Below are 24,435 nucleotides of genomic sequence, written 5' to 3'. Positions count from 1 at the left end.
GTGGTACGACCAATCATTTTAGAAGAGACTTCGTCTGTTTCCTTTCTCATTTTCGATAATTCTTCTTCTTCCACGACTTCAATAGATTCAAGTTTAAGCAAGTACTTTTCAATAATATCAGGGAGTTCGAGTCCTTCATCTCGTGCATAGACTTCTGTTTTAAATTTATGAATTTCAAGTAGAAGTTGCAGTCGTCGTATTTCTAGGTAAAATTCAAAATGTTCTTGCTTTGCATATCTGCTTCGCATTAAAAACACCCATTTTTCTAGTCGATCTAACCATGCTTTTATTAGCCGTCGGCATTCAAATGGGACAGTTTCATGTCTGAGGCTATGAATTTCCTCATAAAACGTTAACTGATCGCTTATCATATTCAGAATATCGGCTGATCTGGCATTTTCAACTTTTTCCTGTAATTTAGTGAATATGTCATGAGGTAGATCAATTTCATAATCAGTAAGTTTCTGTCTTGTATCATTCTGCTTTTCATTGAGATCAGTACCTTCTTCAATATTTTGAATGGTCTGAAATACCTCACAAACGTTTTTGTTGATAACTTTCAGTTCGTTAGAATATCTGTTTGACTTTGATATATTTGTGCTGCAATTTGGGCACTTCAAAGACTTGATTTCAGCTCTGGTATTATTCATAACGCTTGAAATGTATTGGTCTAGTCCATTAACTTCTAAAACGCATGTGCAGTCTTCTAACCTAATCAATATGGCATTATCTTCTTCATATCCAAATGGTATTTCTGTCAGGTTCTCGCACACTTTACAAACACACTTTGAAATTTCGCATAATAGTCCCCGTACATTTGTGACCGATGCCACAATTTAGTATAGTGTTACAAAGTGTATTACATTTTTGGTCTTTGACAAAGTTTCATACATACTTTGCCACACTTGAATTTATTTGGACATTCTGCTTTGCATGCCCATTTACAAAGTTTAGTACACTGTATACAGCTATCACCACATCTGTTTTTACATCGATCGCCATGAATACATTTCCGATCGCATATCTGTGTACAAGGTGGACAACGGTTGTTGCAATAACCCTTACAAATATGTCCACATACCAAGTTTCTTGCGCATTTTGCTTCACATGGTTTGTGAAGTCTTCCTTGACTACATTCGGAATGTGTTCCTTTGCATACGTGGCCACATTTCAATATTCCCTTACACGACAACTTACAAGGAGCATCATATTTGGTATAACATGGAGCCGTAACCTCATGTCCACAACGAGCGTTTATCTTTACCAACTCCTTGCAGTCGTCTTCAATATTACAAGAATCTGTACACTGTTTCCGACAACGATGACCACAAGAGATAATAGCTTGACATCGTTCATCGCATGATGCAGACTGTGGATCTTTATGACATGGCATACGTTTTCTATGCTGACATTTTGGAATCGTCTTTACTACGATTGCATTACATTTCTCACACGAGTTTGGATAGTGGCATGGTTTTATGCACCTATGTCCCATTTCGCATACTTGTCTGTGACATTGGTTTGGACAAATGCCTTCGTGATCTGGATCATCAACATGACATTTTCTTAAACATATGTGCCCACATTGTCTCTTGATTTTGCAAGGTTTTTCACATCCGCCATCTGAAACCTTATCAAAATCATCTGGTTTAGAAACGTATGTTGTATTTTTGTGATTCTGACATGTTAGCTGTAGCTCAGTGCCAAAACATTTCTCCTTTTCAGCATCATTGACAATATTTTTCCACAGCGGCTGATTTCAATTTTAAAAGTTCAAAATTGCCAACCACGTAAAGTCCTTTCTTTGCCCTTGATAGAGCAACACAAACTCTGTTTGCTTCGGATAGATAGCCTATTTCGTTTTCCATATTACTTCTTACAAGCGATAACAATATTATATCATTTTCTTCTCCTTGAAAATTGTCTACTGTTGTAATTCTCACGGATGGTTCGTCTCCCCGACTTAGAAATGCTGGACAATTAACGACCTCATCCTTTCTTGAACTGTTTCTATCTTCAGTCCTGATCATGTTATAAAAATGCCGAACCTGATCTGAGTATGTTGTCAGTATAGTTATTTTAGAAGATGAATATCCTTGCATTCTAAGATATCTATACAATTTACAAATAAACGATGCTTCGAACTCGTTCTTGTGACTTCTTGACAGTTCGTCGTGATCCTGGTCTTCAAACTCCAAATGCGACAAAAAGAAGACATTGCAGTGAATTCCTCTAACATCTTCATATTCATTCACACTTAGGTCGTCTTTCAAAGTGCGATAAATATGAGGCACTAAAAGCTTTGATATCATTGGACTCATTCGATGTTGATATTCTAATCGTGTATAAGGAACACATCCACCAATAAGTCTTTCAAAAAGTGATATATTTAATTTATGCTGTTGTGCAGTTTTATAATCATTGTAAGACGGACGTAATTGTTGGTGGTCGCCAATCATAATTAGTTGCTGACATGAAGACGTCAAACATGCCACCACATGATGTTCTGGGATTTTCGGCTGCTTCCTCTATGAGAACAATGCTTGGAGAAACTCGTTTGAGTATTTCTATATCTCTTGCCGCTCTACTTGTTGTACTTGCTACAAGTTTTGCTTTCTTCAATATTTTAATATCAGCTATTTGTTGAATCTCCTCAAAACGTTCTTGTGCTCTTTTGTAATTTTCTTCACAATCTTTAATTTCTTTGTTGATGGGAATGAGAGACTGTTGAATCCAGTAGTTATACAACTGCCACCTTTTTGGATTATTGATGGACCAAATATCCGACACCGCACATGCTTCCTCAACTGACATTGATGGTGTACAACTGAGTTTCTCTTCTATTTTCTTAATGAGAAAAGATTTTTCGTTCTCATTGTATTGATCCCAAAACCATTGATTGGTTTGCGTTTTCTCTTGGCTAAATACAATACTTGAGGAATAAGCATTTTCAGTTTATTTAAGTCTAAATGAATCAGGAGAGGTTTTTCCATTGTCCTCTGTTCCATCTTCGTCATATTCTCCACCTAGATCATCATACCAATCTTCCACATCATCGCCATAATCAAAATCATCTTCAACGTTAATATTGTTGCTAAAGTTTTGTTGTATAGTAACTTGTGTTATTGATTCAACATTTAACCATGTTATTAAGGAAGACTCGTGTTTAAGTGCATTGTACTGCATGTCAGTAATAATATTACCTACATCATGAAGCCAGTCTTGATGAACTATTCCTGTTTGAATTTCATCTCGTAGCTTTTCAAGTTCTCATGCTCTTTGATTTTTGCATTTAAATTTGATTTAGCATTAAATGCCAATACATTCAATTCGCATGATATTTCCCTTTTAGTCCGTGTTCGAATTTCTCCTGTGCGAGTACTGTACTCCTCTTTTGTGTAAGTGTAAGCTTTGCGTTTAGCAGTCAGGTTAAATTCCTTTAATATTTCAACTTCTGATCTCGATCCCAATCGGACAATATCAACGGCGTCGGTATTACCCAAGAGTGTAGAAATACTCAGAAGAAATTGATCTAACGCATGGTTAGTGTAACTTAGAAGAAGCATTGGTCCTTGATTGTCTTGTTCACGCCATATATGTTCATTTTTTAAAAGCAGTTCTGCTATTTTGAGTCCAACTACTGTTTTCCCAGTTCCAGGAGGTCCCTGTATTAATGCCAGTTTTTTTTTTCATTGATGTTATGATTGCGCTGTGTTGAGAATCATCCAGACCAAGTAACTCTGCACTAGGCCAGTGCGCCTCAATTGAAATGTCTATCTTGTATTCATGTAGTTTAGAATTCAAACAGCTGATTTCAAATTTTTCTTTTGCGAATTTAGAAGACTTGAAATAATCTGGTACATCTTTTTCCACGATGTATGTCTTGAGTAATAATTGTTTACCAAACGGTAAAGCAGTTTCCTTACGAAATACTTCACTGTGCATACTTTTAAGAGAGCGTAATGGCCAATGGGAAGACGGAAAGTAAGCATTGCTTTCAATTAGAAGAACATCAGGTTGTTTTAAACTTTCATTCACGTCTGCATTAGTTTCGGTAAATTTAATTTCAAAAATACCTTTTTTAAGATCATTAGCATTACGCTCTGCTACAGTTGCATACTTGAGAAAAGAAAAGTTTCTATTTGTAAAGCAAACAAGAGATCCAAATGTAAGTAGCTTTTCGGTATTCCAGCTGATTCGTCTATATGGAGTGATATCAAATCTTATTTTCCAAGTTAATCCGTTTTGTTCATTGCAACATCGTGTAAGAAAAGTTATATTTTTATAGACACGGATGTCATCATGTCGCCATCCTTTTTCAAGGCAATTAGGATCTTCATATACACTATGTTTTAAAGACATGAATCCTCTACTCAGCGGCCTTATAAAATCTTGACGATGAACCATAAATAGTCTTCGTAAGTAGCCTTCTTCTGTTTCATAATCAGAATCAACAATACAATTTCCACATGACTCTATTTCAGTAAGATCTGGCAAAATAGCAAATGTTGAAAGTTTATTCTCGGTGTTAGGCGTATTCACTGGATCCCTTTTATCTCTTATTTCTGGTATTACAAACTCTCGGTCTCGTTGTCGATTATCGTCCTTGGCGTTTTCCTGAACACATTTTTTTAAAGAATCTAATGGTTGTATTACATCGGAGGGTCCTTCTTTTTCAATGTTCACACCAACAAAATTGCTTGATATTTTAATTACTTTTCGCCGATCGGATTCGGAGCTATGAGATCGGCTGCGTTTTCTTGACCCAATTTCCTCAAATCCTGACAAACGTGTTTCTGCTTTTAAATCCATATTTCCGACATAAGTATCCATTTTGTTAGTCTTATTAGTTTCAGGTGCGCTGCTAGACTCATGAATTGGTTTAGTATTATCAGTATCCTGAATATCATTTGAAATTATCCGACAATCATTTATCGATATATTTTGGGTAAACTTTTCAAGCTGTTGACTCGGCGATTTGTGTGGATTTTTACCTAAACGCTCAAATACAGATATTCTTTTGGCATCTTTTCGTTGATTGATTATATCTGGTATGGTTGTTACTGTATCCATTTTGTTAGTTTTATTAGTTTCAAGTGCGCTGCTAGATTCAAGAATTTGTTTAGTATTATCAGTATCCTGAATATCATTTGAAGTTATCCGACAATCATTTATAGGTATATTTTGGGTAAACTTTTCAAGCTGTCGACTCGGCGATTTGTGTGGATTTGTACCTAAACGCTTAAATACAGATAATCTTTTGGCATCTTTTCGTTGATTGATGATATCTCGTATGGTTGTTCCTGAAGATCCACGAATAATGTTCAATTGTGACTGTTCTTTGGTCGAATTTGGTATATCAATAACGTCATGATTCACTTCATATTCCCGTATTGGGTTAGCAGATAAGGCATCAAAGTCTACATCATTATAATCAAAGCTTGGTCTGTCATTTGAATTGTGAATGGAATTACGCATCATGTAGCTTCTAGTGAAAATCTCGGAGGGTCTTTTGTTTCTTTCCATTTTTGAACAGTTACACTAGTACTAAATGTAGAAAATAAATGAAATGAGTAGAAGGGAGTATATACTTATAAGATGTGTTTCTTCTATGCTTTTTTTTTTATATTTGATGTTAAACAGAACAAACAATGGTTTACATCAATACATTTTGGTCATTATATACAAATGTTGAAGGTTTATAAATACATTTCTGCTTTTATATATACATGCTTTAAAAAGGCCAGAGGCTCCTTATGGAGACATGGACACAAATGCGGCGAGGTTAAACATGTTTTGTAATATCTCTACCCTCCACTCTAGCCAATTTAGAATAAAGAAATACACAACAATACGCACAGTAAAACCCAGTTCAAACGCAGTCAGAGTCAGGAAAGGTTACAAAAGAAACTAAGCAAAATGACAATGATACAAACTTTAAGAAGGGCTACCAATAGTTACTGACATGCATGATCCAGACCTCAATTTAACTGATTGAAAGATTATGTTTTCACCATATAAAAATCTAGTACAATCCCACCCGTTAGTGGTTTAGTAACATACTATTTATACAATTTATGAGAAGAACATAACCCGTTTTATGCCATCATATGGTTTTAGAATACATGAGTTAAATTCCGATGGATAGACCCTGATACCAACATATGCACTCCTTAATGACCTGACAACAGTAGCGTAACTATACCCCTTCTGAATAAGGCTCCTTAAGGCTTTGGTATCCTTTTAAGCGAATATCGACATTTTTGATGCTGTGTAAGGAATCTTACTACAAAAGATTGGATGTAAACTACCTGTACGTATAAGATGTATGCATGTTGATTCATATTTAAGAATGATGTCCTTGTACCTATGATAACATTTAGTAAATGTTTTGATTTATAATTTGTACATTACTTACCGTTTTTTTTTCTTTCGGTTAGAGTCATAGTGAGATTAAACACATTTGACATCTTAGTTTACCGATTGCTTTTTAAATGCTAGACCACTTTGCTTGACACTCAATACTTTTTACAAGTGCATAATGAATACGAGAAAATTAAAACTCTCTTTTGTTTTTACAAATTACACAAGTATAGAAGTATAGTAGTATACTCGATCAATGGACACTTCTCCTGTGCATATACGCAATTTATATACATGTAGAGGACACCTCTTTTACAGGGAATTTAAATCGATAATTTTCTCTTAAGGCTACAAAAACAAAAATAGATTTACAAGAAATGTATTTATCATTAATATTTTTATAATCAAGTAAGGATGGCTACAGGCAATATAGACCCAAACATATGTTTATTTTTTCTATATTGTAAACCATGACCACATTCTTTAATTTTTGATTATCATAAACTACTAAAATACAGGTAAAAAGGAAACATTTGATAATATACTCCAGCTATCAATAGTGTAAATGTGTATGATTGAATGTATTTTAATTAATAAACTGTTAGATACAATCGGTATTTTTAATCACAAAAGTTAAGACGCCATATACATATTTTCATTAAAATTTCATATAATTTGAATATATTTTGAACATGAATATCTCCTCATTGAATTACCGCTTTGAAAATTTGAAAATTAGAAAATAGTAGAATTTATACTACAAATTCGACAACCATTATCTCTTCTAATCAATAATTTTTAATCAAATGAATCTTTTACACAATATAATGGTTTTATAACGTATGGTTCACTTTAAAAAGGTTTCTCGATATTTAGCAGTTAATAGACAAATAAAGTTCTTTACTTAATAGTCAGGTCATTTGAACTAGTAAATTTATTCTCTAGTATTATAATTGTTTCGAGAGTCTTAGCCGTATTGGGTTCAACTTTGTTGGAACTTTTGGTCCCCAGTGCTCTTCAACTTTGTACTTGTTTTGGCTTTGGAACTTTTTTCATCCGAGCGTCACTGGTTAGTCTTGTGTGGACAAAACGCACGTCTGGCGTATTAAGTTTTAAACCTGGTTCCTTTTGTAAACTATTATTCGTGTGTTTCTCTGTCCAATATGTACTCCAATTTATTTGTAATGTAGTCTTGTCATGAAATGTTGTCATTTAAATGTGATATTTAACATTACCATGAAAGCGGGAGGTTTGGCATGCCACAAAACCAGGTTCAACCCACCATTGTTGTCTTAAAATGTCCTGTACGAAGTCAGGAAAATGGCCATTGTTATAGTATAGTTCTTTTCTGTGTGTGTTACATTTTAATGTTGTGTTTCTGTTGTGTCGTTGTTATCCTCTTATATTTGATGGGTTCCCTCAGTTTAAGTTTGTAACCCGGATTTGTTTATTATCTATATCGACTTATGAGTTCAGCGGTATACTATTGGTACCTTTATCATGTTTATTTACAATACAGCGACTGTATAGTACTCTAATGTCTGTTCTAGGATATAATTCAACAATAAGGTTTTATTCTTATGCAATTTGTGTATGAATATATAGATATATTGTAAACCCGCAATAGCAAATTAATTGAGAATCGCTTTCATTACAAAATATAAACTTACGTAGTTGATTCATACGTGTACATCTGGTGAACCTTGTATTTCCTTCTTTATCTTATATTCAAGTCAATATGTGTTTTTGTTAATCCTTAAAATTTACATGAAAACTATTACATTTTCCATAAGTGTCACAGTCAATACTGGTGTTGATACATGTATATAGTAGCTAAGGTAAATCTGGTGCATGTTATTCGGGTGTGAAATACAATGATTTAAATTTTAGATTACAAGCAATATATGACTTAAAATGGGAGGTAGATAGTAGATTTAAAACAAATAATATATCCTATGTAAGCAGGTGATAGTTTCAATCCACTGATTTGTCTGTCTATACTCTGAAACGTCGGTAAATGTCATATTAAATAGATATGAATAAATCATAAATTATAGCCGATGTTAACGAAACAGCATTTACACGCTACAAAATACATTAAAGGGACGAACATATCTGTATGTGTTATTCAAAATTACACTTTTCACGTAGATTATTCGTAATTGAATCCAGTACAGTTAAGAAGGTGTGATATGAATGCCAATGAGTGCCAACGAGACAACTCTCCATCCAAGTCACAATTTGTAAAAGAGGGGCGAACGATACCTAAGGGACAGTCAAACTCATAGATCAAAACTAAACTTGACCTCGGATCATACCGAACAGCAAGCTATAAAAGACCCCAAAAAACTAGCGTAAAACCCTTCAAACGGGAAAACCAACGGTCTCATCTATATAAAAAACGAAAAACGAGAAACACTTATGAACCACATCATCAAACCGTTACTACTCTTAGCCATGTGCACACAAATGCAGCGGTTTTAAAATTTATAATCGGTACGGTCGTTTTTGCTGTGTAACTTGTTTGTTTTCTGTTGACTGTTTTGTACATTAATTTTATCGTTATTTTTCTCATTTAAATTGTTTTACATTTGTCATTTCAGTGCCTTTTCTAGATGCCTTTGCGGTATGAGCTCTTCTGTTAGTGGAACACTGTACGATGACATAAAGCTAGTAATGTCTGTGTTATCTGTGGAGGGTTGTCACATTGGCAATCACACTCCATTTTCTTTTTATACAAATCGTTTACGCAGTTGCTATCGCCTATGTCTTGCATTCCTTGATTTTTGTTGCAGTTGAGATATGACTACACAATAAGAAAAGAAAAACGTTATTCAATTTGTCAAATCAGTTGAATATTCAGAAATAAGTTAATTTTCAGTCAAGATGTGTGATTCAAAGCTCATACACACGTCTACAAGATTTTCTAATAACAAGTATTATTCCTCGTATTAAAAATCTCAAACAATGGGAAGAGACGAAATTGAAACAAAGGTAAATTTACTCACACATAACATAAATACATTTGAGAAATAAAGTTTAATCATTTTGCAATTTGTGACAAATATTAACTTTATTTAATGGATAAAAAAGGAACTGGTTTAAACAAGGTTATCATTGGGGAACGACTTTGGGAAAGTTTCTCTGATATATATTACGTATTACAGAGTTTGATTATTTAAACAAACTACATGTACCTACATTTATCATGCATTTAATGTTACCACACAACTTATTGAAAATAAATGTTTATCATAGTCTCTGAAGTATGAAGTACTGCATATAATCTCATGTAGGGTATATTGTAAATCAATATTGTGATATATTTAAGGTGTTTGTCTCTATACCTATGGTAGTGTTAAGGTGGCTTTATATTGATAAAATACCTAGAAAGATATACAACTGTTGATAAGGATTTATATTGATTAGATATCTAGGGAGGTGCATTATACAATACTATTAATATTGAAACAACGTTGGCATTTTAGATTTTAAGGGGTAATTTATTCAAAAAGCAAATTGAAAACATCCACACCAATTATCAAAATTGATATCGAGAAGTGGTACATTCTAGAATAGACGACAACAGTCTACAGAATTGTCGAAAAGGTGATTTAATTAAACAAAAAGATCTGCTACAATACAAAATTCTTCAAATAACAATTAATATTAAGATATTACATAAGACGATCTATAAAAAGGTTCCTTTCATATGATAACAGTGGCTAGTTGCAGGACTAAACTGTTGTCTCTTATAGGTCTAAGACAAAACAAAATAGGAAACACAAACTAGGGAGCTAGATTATAAACAAAAAAGAGTAAGAAAACAATAATTAAAGAATAGAGAAAATGGTATAAAAACTAAATAACACAAAGACGAAGACACCCCATCCCGACATGTGTTTTTTTTCTTACCATAAATTCAAGTAATAACAAACGTTAGTCCATCTATTGCGGTAATTGATGGTATGTGTACATGTTTGTGCTGTTAGATTGATATCAATTTTATATATAAAGTGTTACACATTTCAATACTAGAGTACCTATTGTATCCCCTTTTTTCAATATTTAGGCTGATAGTAGATTTCATTTTAAATGTCAATGATACATAAAATTATCAAATGTTATAAGCAGGCATTAATACCATTTCCATTGACGTTTTTTTCTCGCTTTGTCAAAAACTGCAAACATATTTGATACATGACTCCCGCCTACATGTACGGTAAGGAAGGAAGAATCAATTGAAAAGATGTAATTCGGTGTTTCAATCTATAAAACTAAGTTTAATCCACCATTATCTACATGCCTGTACTAAGTCAGGAATATGATAGTTGTTATCATTTCGTTTGATATGTTAAAGCCTTTCTTTTGGTAATTTGATTAGGGACTTTTCCTTTTTGAGTTTTTCACTGAGTTCAGTATTTTTGATTTTACTTTTTCATCGGTGTGCATCAACAAAATGTGTCTTTCGTCTATCAATATAGGAATAATGTATGGGTTCAATCAATTATAATCGGGAATTGTGTCACCAGCGACGTCACCGTCTCAGTGGTAATGAAACGTATATCGACTAAATTTGTAGACATAAAGTAAAGATAAATGCTTTAAAACCATGCTTACTATAAATGAATAATAAAATTGAGAATGGAAATGTGGAATATGATACTTATTGTAAGAGGTCTTCATTCTATATAGAACTAGCTCAACACATTGGTGCACGCATATGATATCGTAGAAATACACGTTGAAAATGTATACATTTTAACATTGAACAAAACAATGAACAACAAGTTGCATTAACTATTCATACATTTCACAAAAAAACATAAAGTTAAGAACCCCATAGCCAATCATATAGCATACTTGGAAAGAGACGGACAACACACTGGACGAACGAAATTTAAAAAACAGCTTTCCAAAAGTTACAACTTAGTAAATAAAAGTTTCGCAACCGACTGAAAGACATGATGAACCCATTTTGAGCCTCTTTGTTAAATATATTTTGTTTTGAGATTTGATGACTGTTGTACCTATATTTGGACAATTTTATCTATTATAACTGTTTTGTTCACGCATCGTTGTAAATATAATGGAATTTGATGCGTCTGTCATACAAGTAAGAGTTTAGCGCTACCAAACCGGGTTCTGTCCACCATTTTCTACATTTTAAAATGTCTGTACCAAGGCAGGAATGTGACAGTTGTTGACAATTTGTTTGATATGTTTTATCATTCGATTTTGCCATTTGATTAGGAACTTTCCGTTTTAAAATTGTTCGCGGAGTTCAGTATTTTTGTGATTTTACTTTTTGTTATCAGAACATCGATTAAACTGTTATGATATTGTATAAGTGAATGCAATAAATTGTCAGTGAATGTAATATAGTTTCGATGAATGTTATGTTTTCAATGTTACTTAAAAACCCCGTAAACTACCAACTGCCGCAGTTACTTATCATAACAAAGGTATCAATTTTGATATGACAGGAAAACACATGAGTAAACACAGTATCGTATTTGATTCGGACCTCCATTTCTTTGATTCGAAGCTATAAATGAGTCTCATAAAGAAAAACTAGAGTATAGAATCATAAGGCTGGTATACTTTTTGACACATTTTGTTTTTGTTTCTTCGGAATCGTCTAATGCATAGTTCTTAATAGCAGGAGATGATTACAATGACGTTATTACTAGGGTCCATGCATTCAGAGGGTTAATGTGAATTTTATTCGCAGTATGCTGTCTTACATACTTGTGTTGTATGTAATGGGCGTACAAATACAATGCGAATGTTGGTTTTGTTTTGTTTTGTTGTTTTTTCATGAAAAAAAAAGGTTTTACTACCTATTTTTTTCAAGTATTTAGTTTAACTTAACACAAAGTAGTAAATTTCTCTTATAGTGCTACTTGTCAGCTGAGGGAATTGACTGGAAGATGCAACAACACTCATGCGCCAAAACAAACCTTAATATCGTATGCAGTGGTTGATATGTTATACAAAGTAGACTATCCATAAAAAATATGTGCTTTTGAACAAGTTGAAAAGACATCGATTTGCCAGGAAATTAACAGTGCGTTTGATGTGTTTGAGCTTTTGATTTTGACATTTGAATTTTCTTTGAGATCGGTATTTTTGGTATTTAAATAATGATGTATAGTTGAATGATTAATTGGTTTTTATTTATTTCCTTCATATATGAAACATTTAACATACATGCTATATATTCTTAACAACATCAAAGTATTGAAGGAGGGAAATATGTATTTACATATAAGGAATACATAAAAGGGTCTATTAGATTTTAAGTATTATAAATGTACAATGACAACATTAGTGCAGATCAAATATATGACATTAGAGTTCATATTTGAAGGTCTGACATAGTTTAAATACAAACCAGTGTTTTAATACGATATTAAACAAATATATAGTGGTGTGAGAATTTGTTTTTAATTCCAAACGAATTACTGCTAATCAGGTCATACATATTGTTAGTCGCTTTAGGATAAGACATACAAAAAAGAAGAAAAAAAAACGTAACGAAAGAAAATTATTATTTTATACATGCAGTCCTGAAAAGGCAATAGCTAATATTTTGAGAAATTACTATTTGGTAATCAGCAGTCAGTTTTGCCCAAGTTTGTCAAAATTAACCCCCAAAACATTTTTTGATTTATTATGGACTTTCAAGTCAAAATCTAACCTCATTCAACCGTATTCATGCGACCTTCAATTTAACACCTTCGTTACGAATGGTTTATAGACGAGTTTCGGAGGTAATCTCATTTAGATGACGTCTTGAATAAAACACACGTCAAATGCTGATGCAAATGATGGAGTTCGTGCATTGTTAATTGTTTGCGTAAGACTTTTTGAAATTTGGAAGTACGTTACAGTAGGTTAAAAAGCAAATCCGATAATTTGAGTCAACTCAGTGAACATGAATTTTACAGCTAATGACCCTTTAATGGATAAGTACAACAACATATATCTGGATAAACATTCTTGACGTATATATAGACTAATATATAAACGATAAGTAATCGTTATTTGCTGCTAGTTTACATAATTTTGTTGAGCATTGGGTGTCCGTCCTATTGACATGTACTTCTTACTGTAATCGACATTTAGCTGTATTAGCAATATTATTAACTTACTACATTTGATAACTATTGACATTGAGTTATTCTTACTGATACGAACAGGAAACTCCCATTAATGTCACAATTTGATCATTTGAAATGACATCTTCAGGTAGATTGCAAAATGCTTTAAATTACTTATTTTTATTTTCAAAAAATTAGTTGCATATAATTATATTCATATATTGTTGCAAAACACACGCTAACTATGAATGCATACGTATGAAAAAGCAAAAACATTGGACATCATGGTTTTTGGGATGTTATCAAATTTTACCATCCCTCCCTCCCCCCCCCCCCCCCCCCCCCCCCCCCCCCCCCCCCCCCCCCCACCGGCCACAACGATAAACAAATACAGGCAGATTTACTATAGTATTGATTATGAAACAGATTGTATAACAAATTATTGCTGGAAGATTAAAGATTTGTCCATAGGGCTCTTAAGAAAAAATACATAATATACTTTATAATGTTAATCAGCATATTATAATTACAAGCAGAAATTAAAATTATAAATGAACTTTTTACAGATTTTCAAAATCCATAGCTCTCTCATTATCGTCAGTTAGAATATGATCAACACCTCCTATTGGCACACCACACTGCGGACACTTTATTTGTTCCACTGGCATGCCACATTCTCCTATAGAATAATAATGCCCTGAAACGAGAGGAATGAAAAACTGGCAAATTGTCTGTTTTACACTCTAGGGTTTTCATTCTGTGTATTGGAATTCATAAAATTTAGCATTTCAAATTTACACAATTTGTTTTCTCTACACTTTTGACGCGTTTGGAAATGTCAGTAATTATTTCAATCAATAACCGAAAAGGAAAAATAACCAATAGAAATTGTTTATGGAAATTGTCTAGATTTTTGATGTAATGCCATTCAGCGGAGAAGTAGGAGTTTTTGATTGAAACAGACTAAATATCAACCTACTTTCGATAGCGCGACGTGGGATCTGAATTGGTACTTATGTGTCATAGTTTTTTGTCTCCTTTTTGTTGCATAACAATTTAACTTAGAGAACCCAATACAGAGCTTATTTGAAGTACACATTATAATATTAAGTATGAAGTTTTAAAGTGAGCCAGTTCGTTATCTTAGTATCAATAAGTTACACACATACAGGCTACACCATCAATGAGTATTTGGTACGTGTAAGTTCATGTAATGCGATTTCTATGCTATAAAATATACTACATTAGTACTAATACGATAGTGTTATGACCTTCTCATATATTTTATGATAATTTGATACTAAACTCCTAACGGGCGGGATTGTGTCTGATATTCATATGATGAAGACATAATCTTTTAATCAGTTTAATCGAGGTATGGAGCTGGGATGTCAGTAATTAGTCGTTTGTTAATTTATATATCATTATCAATTTTTTTATTTTATTTTGTTACCTATTCTGACATCGAACTTATTTTAAACTGAGTTGTATTATGTGTATTGTTGTGTGTATGCTATTGTGCATTGGCTCGAGATATACGGCTGGGGTTGAGATCTCACAGAACATGTTTAACCCCGTCGTATGTTTGTGCCTGTTCAAAGTCAAGAGCCTCTAGCCTTTGATAGTCTCGTATGATTTTTAACATCAGTTCATTCATATATTTCGTCTAGTAGGACGTACATTATCACTGAATTAGTACACATTTTTGTTAAAGGGCCACCTGAAGCGTGCATACGGATGCTGGATTTTCTCGTTGTGTTGACGACATATCGGTGGTCTTCTGGTGTGTTTTTTTTCCGGGTTGTTGTCTCTTGGACATATTCCTCATTTCCATTTTCCATTTTATTGTTTTAATAACGTACCATTTTTACATTTGTACCAATGTCCTGATCCCATAAATTCATTATTCATGGCTCGCTTGATCATTTGCTTTTCCTTAAGTGTGAGACCAATTATTCTAGAAGAGACTTCTTCTGTATCCTGTCGAATTAAAGATAATTCTTCATCTTCCATGACTTCAATAGATTCTAGTTTAAGCAAGTGTTTTTGAATATTATCAGGGAATGGTATTTCTTTTTTTTGTTCAGAAAGTTTTGTTTTGAATTTATGAATATCAACTGTTAGTTGTAGTCGTCGTATTTCTAGATAAAATTCATTCTGTTCTTGTCGTGCATATCTGGTCCGCCTTAAAAACACCCATTTTTCTAGTCGCGTTAGCCATGCTTTTAATAGCCACCGACACTCGGAGGGTAAGGTTTCTATTCTGAAGCTAGAGATTTCTTCATAGAAAGTTAGTTGATCGACTACCGTGTTCAGAATGTCGATTGATCGTGTATGTTTAACTTTGTTCCATAGTTTAGTGAATATGTCGATAGGTATGTCAATTTCATATTTAGTGAGTAACTGTTTTGTAGCAAACCGCTTTGAATGGAGGTCAGTACCTTCTTCAATATTTCGAATGGTTTGAAATACCTCACAAATGTTTTTGTTGATAATTTTAAGTTCGTTACAATATCTTTTTGACTGCGAGATTTTAGTGCTGCACTTTGGGCATTTCAAAGACATGATTTCGTCACTGGGATTATCCAGAACGTTTGAAATATATTTATCTAGTCCATTTACTTCCAAGACGCACTTGCAGTCTTCTAACCGAATAAACATGGCGTTAGCTTCATCTTCATATCCAAATAATATTTCTGTCAAGTTTTCGCATACTTTACAAATACACTTTGAACTTTCGCAGAATAATCCTGAACATTTATGACCACAGTCTAATCTTCTATTACAAAGTGTATTACATTTTTGTCTTTTACAAGGTTCCATACACAATTGTTCGCACTTAAACCTATTTGGACATTCCGCTTTACAATCCCACTTACACAGCTCAATACACTGAATACAACTATCGCCACATCTGCTTTTACATGTATCACCATGAATGCATTGCCGATCGCACTTCTGTTTACAAGGTGGACATCGATAATTGCAACTTTCCTTACAAATATGTCCACATACTAAGTTTCTATTGCATTTTTTCTTACATGGTACATGAAGTCTACCTTGACTACAATCTGAACATGTTCCCTGGCATTTGTGACCACAATCTAATATTCCCGAGCATTCCATTCTACAAGGGGGATCATATTTGGTGCAACAAGCCACTTGTACCGAATGTCTACAGCGAGCGTCTACTGTTATCAACTCCTGGCAGTCATCTTCTGTATTACAAGGATCTGTACAATGTTTCTGACAACGATGACCACAAGATATAATAGCTTGACATTGTTCATTGCATGAAGTTGAATCTGGGTCTAAATGGCACGGCATCTGTTGTTTATGTTGACATTCGGGAATTGTCTTTTCTACAATTTCATTACATTTTCCACATGAGTATGGAAAGTGGCACGTTTTGGAGCATCGATGCCCCAGTTTGCATACTTCTCTGTTACATTGTTTTGAACAGTTGTCGGAATGGTCTGGATCATCTACATGGCACTTCCTTAAACATAAATGTCCACACTTTCTCCTCTCAGAACAAGATTTTTGACATCCTCCATCTGCAACACGGTCAAAGTCGTCCGGATTAGAAATATCAGTCGAATTCTTGTGTTTCTGGCATGTTAGCTGCAACGTAGTGCCAAAACATTGCCTCTTTTCTGCATCATTAACAATATTATTCCATAGTTTTGATTTTGCTTTCAAAAGTTCGAAATTACCTATTGCGTAAAGTCCTATTTTTGCCCGTGATAGAGCAACACAAACCCTGTTTGCCTCTGATAAATAGCCTATTTTATTTTCCTTGTTACTTCTAACAAGAGACAATAATATAATTTCATTTTCCTCCCCCTGATAATTATCTACTGCTTTGACTTTTACGGTCATCTCATTTGATGTTTTGTCGTGATTATTTGAAACTGCTAGACAATTGACAATGCCATCTATATAAGAATCCTTTTTGAAAACTCGTCTTCTATAGGCCTGATCAATTCGCGAAGAAGACGCACCTGGTCTAGGTAAGTTGACAGCACAGTAATTTTAGAAGATGGATATCCTTGCATTCTGAGATATTTGTACAAATTACAAATAAATAAAGCCTCAAAAGTGTTCTTGTGACTTCTTGAAAGTTCTTCACGCTCCCGATCTTCAAACACTGAATGTGATAAAAAGAACAAATTTGAGTGGATTCCTTTGACATTTTCGTACTTCAAAACACTATGATCGTCTTGCAATGTACGATAAATGTGAGGCACTAGTAGCTGGGATATGATTGGTCTCATTCGATGTTGATACTCTAATTGTTTATATGGGAAGCGTTCACGAATAAGTCTTTCAAACAGGGAAATATTTATTTTGTGTTGCAGTGCAGTCTTGTAGTCGTTGTAAGAAGGGCGCAGTTGTTGGTGGTCGCCAATCATAATTAGTTGCTGACATGATGAGGTTAAACATGCCACCACGTGATGTTCTGGGATTTCGGCAGCTTCTTCAAGAAGAACAATGCTTGGAGAAACTCGTTTAAGAATTTCTATATCTCTTGCAGCTCTTGTTGTAGTACATGCTACAAGTTTTGCCCTCTTCAATATGTTGATATCAGCTATGTGTTGAATCTCTTCATAACGTTCTTGGGCTCTTTTGTAGCTGTTTTCACAATCCTGTATTTCCTTATTGATTGGAATGAGGGACTGGTGAACCCAGTGTTTATATAACTGCCATCTTTCTTCTTCATTGTCAATGTTCCATAAATTGGACACTGAATCTGCTTTTTCAATCGCCATTATTTTTGTACAGCAGAGTTTCTCCTCTATTTTCTTTATGAAACATTTTTTTTCATTATTATCGTATTTCTTCCAAAACCATGGTTTCGTTTGCGATTTCTCTTTCCCAAATACAATCCTTGAAGAAACCACCATTTCAAGTTTTTCTATGTCTAAATGTATCTGTAGATCTTTATTCAATGTTTGTATGCCCTCTTTATCACTATCTACACTTTGATCATCATACCAAGTTTCTTCTTCATCCAAATAATCAAAATCTTCTTCTTCATAACTATTGGACCAATACTTATGTTGTTTAGAACCTACTTGTTGTGATAATGATTCAACATTAAGCCATCTTATTAAAGAATCTTCATTCTGCAGTGCTCTGTACTGTGTGTTAGTAATCACATTAGCTATATAATGGAGCCAGTCTTGATGAACTATTCCCGTCTGAATTTCCTCTTTTAGTTTTTTCAAGTTTTCATGCTCTTTGATCCTAGTTTTGAGATTTGCTCTAGCATTAGATGCCATTACATTTAATTCATCCGAACTTTCATTGTTTGTGTCTGTTTCGACTCCTACCAAGCTAGCACTTTGCTCTTTCTTGCTGTAATTGAAAATTTTGCGTTTAGTCGTCAGATTATATTTTCTCAAAACTTCTGTTTCTGATCTTGATCCTAATCGAACAATATCAGTGGCGTCGGTTTCTCGAAATCGTTTAGAAATGTCAACTAAGAACTGATCTAATGCGTGGTTGGTGTAGCTTAAAAGTAGCATGGGCCCTTGGGTTTCCTGTTGACGCCATATATGCTCATTTTTTAAAAGAAGTTCCGCTATTTTGAGTCCAACTACTGTTTTTCCTGTTCCCGGTGGACCCTGTATTAAGGCAAGCTTACTTTTCATTGATGTGAGAAATGCTTTGTATTGCGATTCGTCCAATTTGAAAAAATCAGCATCAGGCCAGTTTGACTCAGATGTTATATCTATGTTGTATACCTGAAATTCAGAATTCAAACAGCTGATATCAAATCCTTCATATAAATATTTAGGGGATTCAAAATATTCTGGCACATCTCGTTCTATGCTGTTTCCCTTGTTTAACAATTGTTTCCCGAAAGGTAATCTATTTTCTGCAATGAATATTTCACTGTGCATACATTTAAGTGAATGCAATGTATGAAAGTAAGACGGAAAGAATGCTTGGCTTTCAATTAAAAGAATATCAGACTGTTGTAAAATTGTAGACGCATACCCAATATCCTCGATAAATTTAATTTCAAAAATTCCGTTTTGTAGATCATTAGCATTACGCTCTGCGACAGTTGCATACTGAAGAATAGTAAATGTTCTGTTTGTTAAGCAAACAAGAGATCCGAATGTAAGTAGCTTTCTGGTGTTCCAGTTGATTCGACTATAGGGAGCGATATCAAAGCTTATTTTCCAAGTTAATCCGTTTTGTTCATTGCAACAGCGTGTTAGGAAAGTTATATTGGTATAGACCCGAATGTCATCATGTCGCCATCTTTTCTCAAGGCAATCTGGATCTTCATATATACTATCTTTTAAAGATACCAACCCTCTACATAAAGGCCTAATAAAATCTTGACGATGTACCATAAATAGTCTTCGTAAGTAACCTTCTTCTGTTTCATACTCATGATCAATGATAGAACTTTCACATGACTCTATTTCAATAAGATTTGGCAATATAGACAATGTGAAAAGTTTGTTCTCAGTTTGAGGGGTTATTTTTGGATTCCATTTTTCTCTTATTTCTTTGATTAAAGACTCTAGGTCTCTTTGTTGATTCTTATTTTCGACTTTTTCTTGAACACATCTTTCTAAAGAATCTAATGGTTGCATTAAATCGGATGGTCCACTATTGACATGATATACAAGCCCTTTCATCAAAACAAGTAAATTTGTCAGTATGTAAATATGTTCCTGATCAAACTGTAAACGCAGCTTACAAATGATATCTTTAATATCCTTTCGATCAAAGAACTTTCTTTCTTTTAATGGATTGAGAGATTTCTGTACTAATGAATAATGATTAGACTCGCATAACTTACTCATTACGTGTAGAAATAATGACATTTGCTCAATTACCTCATGCTTAAATAGAAATGTGTCTAGTTCTCTACTGCAAGTACTCATATAAGCCGCTAAACTATCGGTATCCATCTTTGATAATTTTGCAACGTCTATCTTTTGATCACATGCTTCAAATCCTGTCTGAGATTTTTTTGTGAATATTTTATTTCCATTGTAAATTTGCCTTGTGTTTTGGGCTCTTGATTTAACGTTTAAACCAGATTGATACCGGTGTTGGCAATTCCTTCTTTGATTTACGATTAACGAAGGTTTGCTTGAGTCATACGTATTGCTATGTGTGTCTTCGTTTTGAACTGTCTTGCAAGTTTTTTCATAAATCGTTAAAGATTCTTCGTGTCCTGTGTCCTCATGTCTGCTCTCCTTTTGATGTATTAGGTGGTTATTCGTATCATGCTCTGCGTTGGTGTCAAAATTTGATTGAGGTAAATAAAAATCCGTATTCAAGCATAGATAGCTTTGTTGTCTTGTACTTCTGTGATCTACATGTGGACTAGAAGTATGTCTTCTTTCCTGTTCTAAATTATTTATTGGTGAAGATTGACCAATATATTCAGTATTTTGTGGTGATTTTGTACCTGATCGTTTAATATATGTTTTTTTTGCAGTGAACGTTGTTTGTCCGACGGAATTATCTTGCCTAACCCGAACGCGAACACTACGATTTCTGTCATTTGAGTAAGATGATCTTTCATGTCGTCTAGGGGAACGAAAAGGTTCTCGACTTCTGTTGTTCTCAGAACGTGACCTTTCAGGTAAATGAGATAAATGAAAATCCGTTTTTATGCATGCATACCTGTGATGTCTTACAGTTCTGTGATCTACATGTGGACTAGAAGTTTGTCTTCTTTCATGTTCTAAATTATTCGTTAGTGAAAATTGCCCTCTATAATCAGTATTTTGTGGTGATTTTGTACGTGATCGTTTATATATCGTTGGTTGCAGTGAACTTTGTTTGTCGACGGAATTATCTTGCCTAACCCGAACGCGAACACTACGATTTCTGTCATTTGAGTAAGATGATCTTTTCATGTCGTCTAGGGGAACGAAAAGGTTCTCGACTTCTGTTGTTCTCAGAACGTGACCTTTCAGGTAAATGAGATAAATGAAAATCCGTTTTTATGCATGCATACCTGTGTTGGCTTACAGTTCTCGTGATCTACATGTGGGACTAGAAGTTTGTTTTTCTTTCATGTTCTAAATTATTCGTTAGTGAAAATTGCCCTCTATAATCAGTATTTTGTGGTGATTTTGTACGTGATCGTTTATATAACGTTGGTTGCAGTGAACTTTGTCTATCATAAGAATAATCTGGCCTATCCCGATTGTCAATACTACGATTTCTATTATTTGAAGAGGATGATCTTTTTCGTCGTCTAGGGGAAGGAAGAGGTTCACGACTTCCGTTGTTCGTAGAATTTGACCTTTCATATGTTTTTTTTCTATTAAACGTGTGTTTGTCTCTGGTTCTTTCATTGTGATCGTGTGCATTTTTCTGGTACTTTTTTACTGCTTTCCACATGTCTTTCTATGTTTGATGTTCTAATTTTCGTTTCCCATATCGAGTCGGTGCTATGTGATTGCCTTTTTCGTTTCCCTGACTCATTTTTCTTCCCTTGTGACGAAATGTGTTCCGTTGGTACTTCCGGTGTCTTTTGTTGGTATCAATTCTGTGATTTCTATGTGTTGTTTTATGTGCAACGCTCGACTCGCATCTCGTTTCAAAGAGATTATTATCCTGACAGTCATTTGAAATTTGCCCTACTTGTTGACTCAGTGATTTATTTGGTTTTTCACCTAAACGATCAAATACAGATCGTTTATTTGCATCTTGTGTTCTGTTCTGTTTGTCTTCTTTATCTTCCTGACGAGGATTGACAGCTATGGCTTCAAAGTCAACGTCTGCGTAATCAATAATGGGTCTTATTGAATTATTTTCATTTAGATTTGGCAGTTTAGAAGTATGATGTATATGCCTTCTTCTTAAGGTCTGTCTGTGTCTTTCCATTTATTGCGTTTAAACTAAATGCAAAAAAAATAAGTGAAATGAATTTAAGAAATAAGTTCATTTAAAACATTGTCTTTCTTTCTTATTCATTTTTCATACAATAATAAAATGTCGACTTACTTTTCCCGGAAAGCGCTATATAACTGAAACAGCTTGATTAAAGTTCAGTTTGTCTTTCAGTATCGGTTTTAAAAGAACATAAAAAAATATATCAAGCATGTACGTTTCCCAAAAAGGAAGAAGGACCTTGTATTTATTGTTTTTGATTTAAGATCAATCAAGTGTGCTTTATCAAACTCAGAAAAGACATGTCATACTTCATTTTAATCGATAAACTACACTTATCTTGTAAATATTTTGTTGTTGAATAACTCAGATTTTTTTAAAATATGTACAAAAAATAATTCTTAAATAAAAAGTGATAACTGTTCGTACATATTTTTTGCTATTACAGTTATACACAGGTAACTTTACTAAATATATTTCGTTAAAGGACGATTTTTTCATTCTGTATTTAACATTTTGACGTTGATGTAAAACATTACATTGGCACTATCTTACGTTTTTTTTTTATATATCCTAACTTGTTCGCTATGTCCGTGACGTTTTTATTTCAATGACCGTGATTTCAGTGACTATGTATTACTGGTAAAGTATTCAGTCGGTGGTTTTGTTACCTTCTGTTACTTACAACCTTTACTCTATACTTATATAAGTACAAACAATTGGTTGGAATGTTTGTGTGTATTGTACCGAGTCCGCATATGTAGATACAATCCGTACAAACTCTTCGATTATTTCCATTAATTTATTTAGAAATTGACAATGAGGGGTCGGTTGAATACATTACTTTACGCCAAAGAGATGATTTTAGCTTATCAATTCTGAAATTTCAATTTCTGCATTCCAGCAGCGCCTGCATACGGAGTATATATCTCCCAATTGATACGATATTCCCGGGCTTGTATTTCCTATCATGATTTCCTCGATAAAAGGTTGCAGCTCACAAGGAAGTAAAACATTACATTGGCACTATCTTACGTTTTTTTTTATATATCCTAACTTGTTCGCTATGTCCGTGACGTTTTTGATTTCAATGACCGTGATTTCAGTGACTATGTATTACTGGTAAAGTATTCAGTCGGTGGTTTTGTTACCTTCTGTTACTTACAACCTTTACTCTATACTTATATAAGTACAAACAATTGGTTGGAATGTTTGTGTGTATTGTACCGAGTCCGCATATGTAGATACAATCCGTACAAACTCTTCGATTATTTCCATTAATTTATTTAGAAATTGACAATGAGGGTCGGTTGAATACATTACTTTACGCCAAAGAGATGATTTTAGCTTATCAATTCTGAAATTTCAATTTCTGCATTCTAGCAGCGCCTGCATACGGAGTATATATCTCCCAATTGATACGATATGCCCGGGCTTGTATTTCCTATCATGATTTCCTCGATAAAAGGTTGCAGCTCACAAGGAAGCTATTTAACCAAGAGTTCAAAATGGTGAAGTTGAAGTCATCCCTTCGTAAATTTTACGGATGCCATAACGAGTTTGTTGACCGTTATGGAATAACCGTTTCACAGATAAAATCGAATATGTTACTTACGCCCTAACGAAAATCCACTTCCCTTTTTACCACAAATGTGACCTACAGAATTAAAATATTTACTAGGTTTATAATAACATGAGCAACACGACGGGTGCCGCATGTGGAGTAGGATCTGCTTTCACTTCCGGAGCACATGAGATCAACCCCCGTTTTTGTGGGGTTTGTGTTGCTAAGTCTTAAGTTTTGTATGTTGTCTTTTGTACTATTATTTGTCTGTTAGACTTTTTTTTATTATTTTCAAGCCATGGTGTTGTCAGTTTATTTTTTATCTATGAGTTTGACCGTCTCTCCGGTATCTTTCTACCCTCCTTTATCAGAAAAGGTTAAAATTCAAAACTTTGTGTTTGGATTTGAACAAGCTTTCAGTAAATAGAAGTATTTCAGATTTACTTTGAGTCTGTTGTGTTTTACAAATAACGTAACTGTAAAAATCAGTTAAAAAGGGGATCGTCATCAGATTGATACAAA

General features: G+C 33.9%; 1 protein-coding gene and 1 pseudogene across 1 annotated transcript; both read right to left on the bottom strand.

Moving 5' to 3' along the window:
* Nucleotides 1–229: 229 nt before the first annotated feature.
* Nucleotides 230–8,328, bottom strand: LOC139505615 (NFX1-type zinc finger-containing protein 1-like; the record flags this gene model as incomplete). Its single annotated transcript, XM_071295107.1, is given in 7 exon segments — nucleotides 230–835; nucleotides 880–1,753; nucleotides 1,755–2,513; nucleotides 2,515–2,947; nucleotides 3,232–3,689; nucleotides 3,691–5,547; nucleotides 8,034–8,328. Coding segments are annotated over 6 exon segments (4,966 nt in total), but the record flags the coding sequence as incomplete, so codon positions are not given.
* Nucleotides 8,329–13,968: 5,640 nt separating this feature from the next.
* Nucleotides 13,969–20,549, bottom strand: LOC139505614 (NFX1-type zinc finger-containing protein 1-like; annotated as a pseudogene).
* Between the last annotated feature and the right edge of the window lie 3,886 nt (nucleotides 20,550–24,435).

This window comes from Mytilus edulis, unplaced genomic scaffold (assembly GCF_963676685.1).
Source record: "Mytilus edulis unplaced genomic scaffold, xbMytEdul2.2 SCAFFOLD_1103, whole genome shotgun sequence".
Lineage (NCBI taxonomy): Eukaryota > Metazoa > Mollusca > Bivalvia > Mytilida > Mytilidae > Mytilus > Mytilus edulis.
This window is presented reverse-complemented; position numbering and strand designations above follow the sequence as displayed.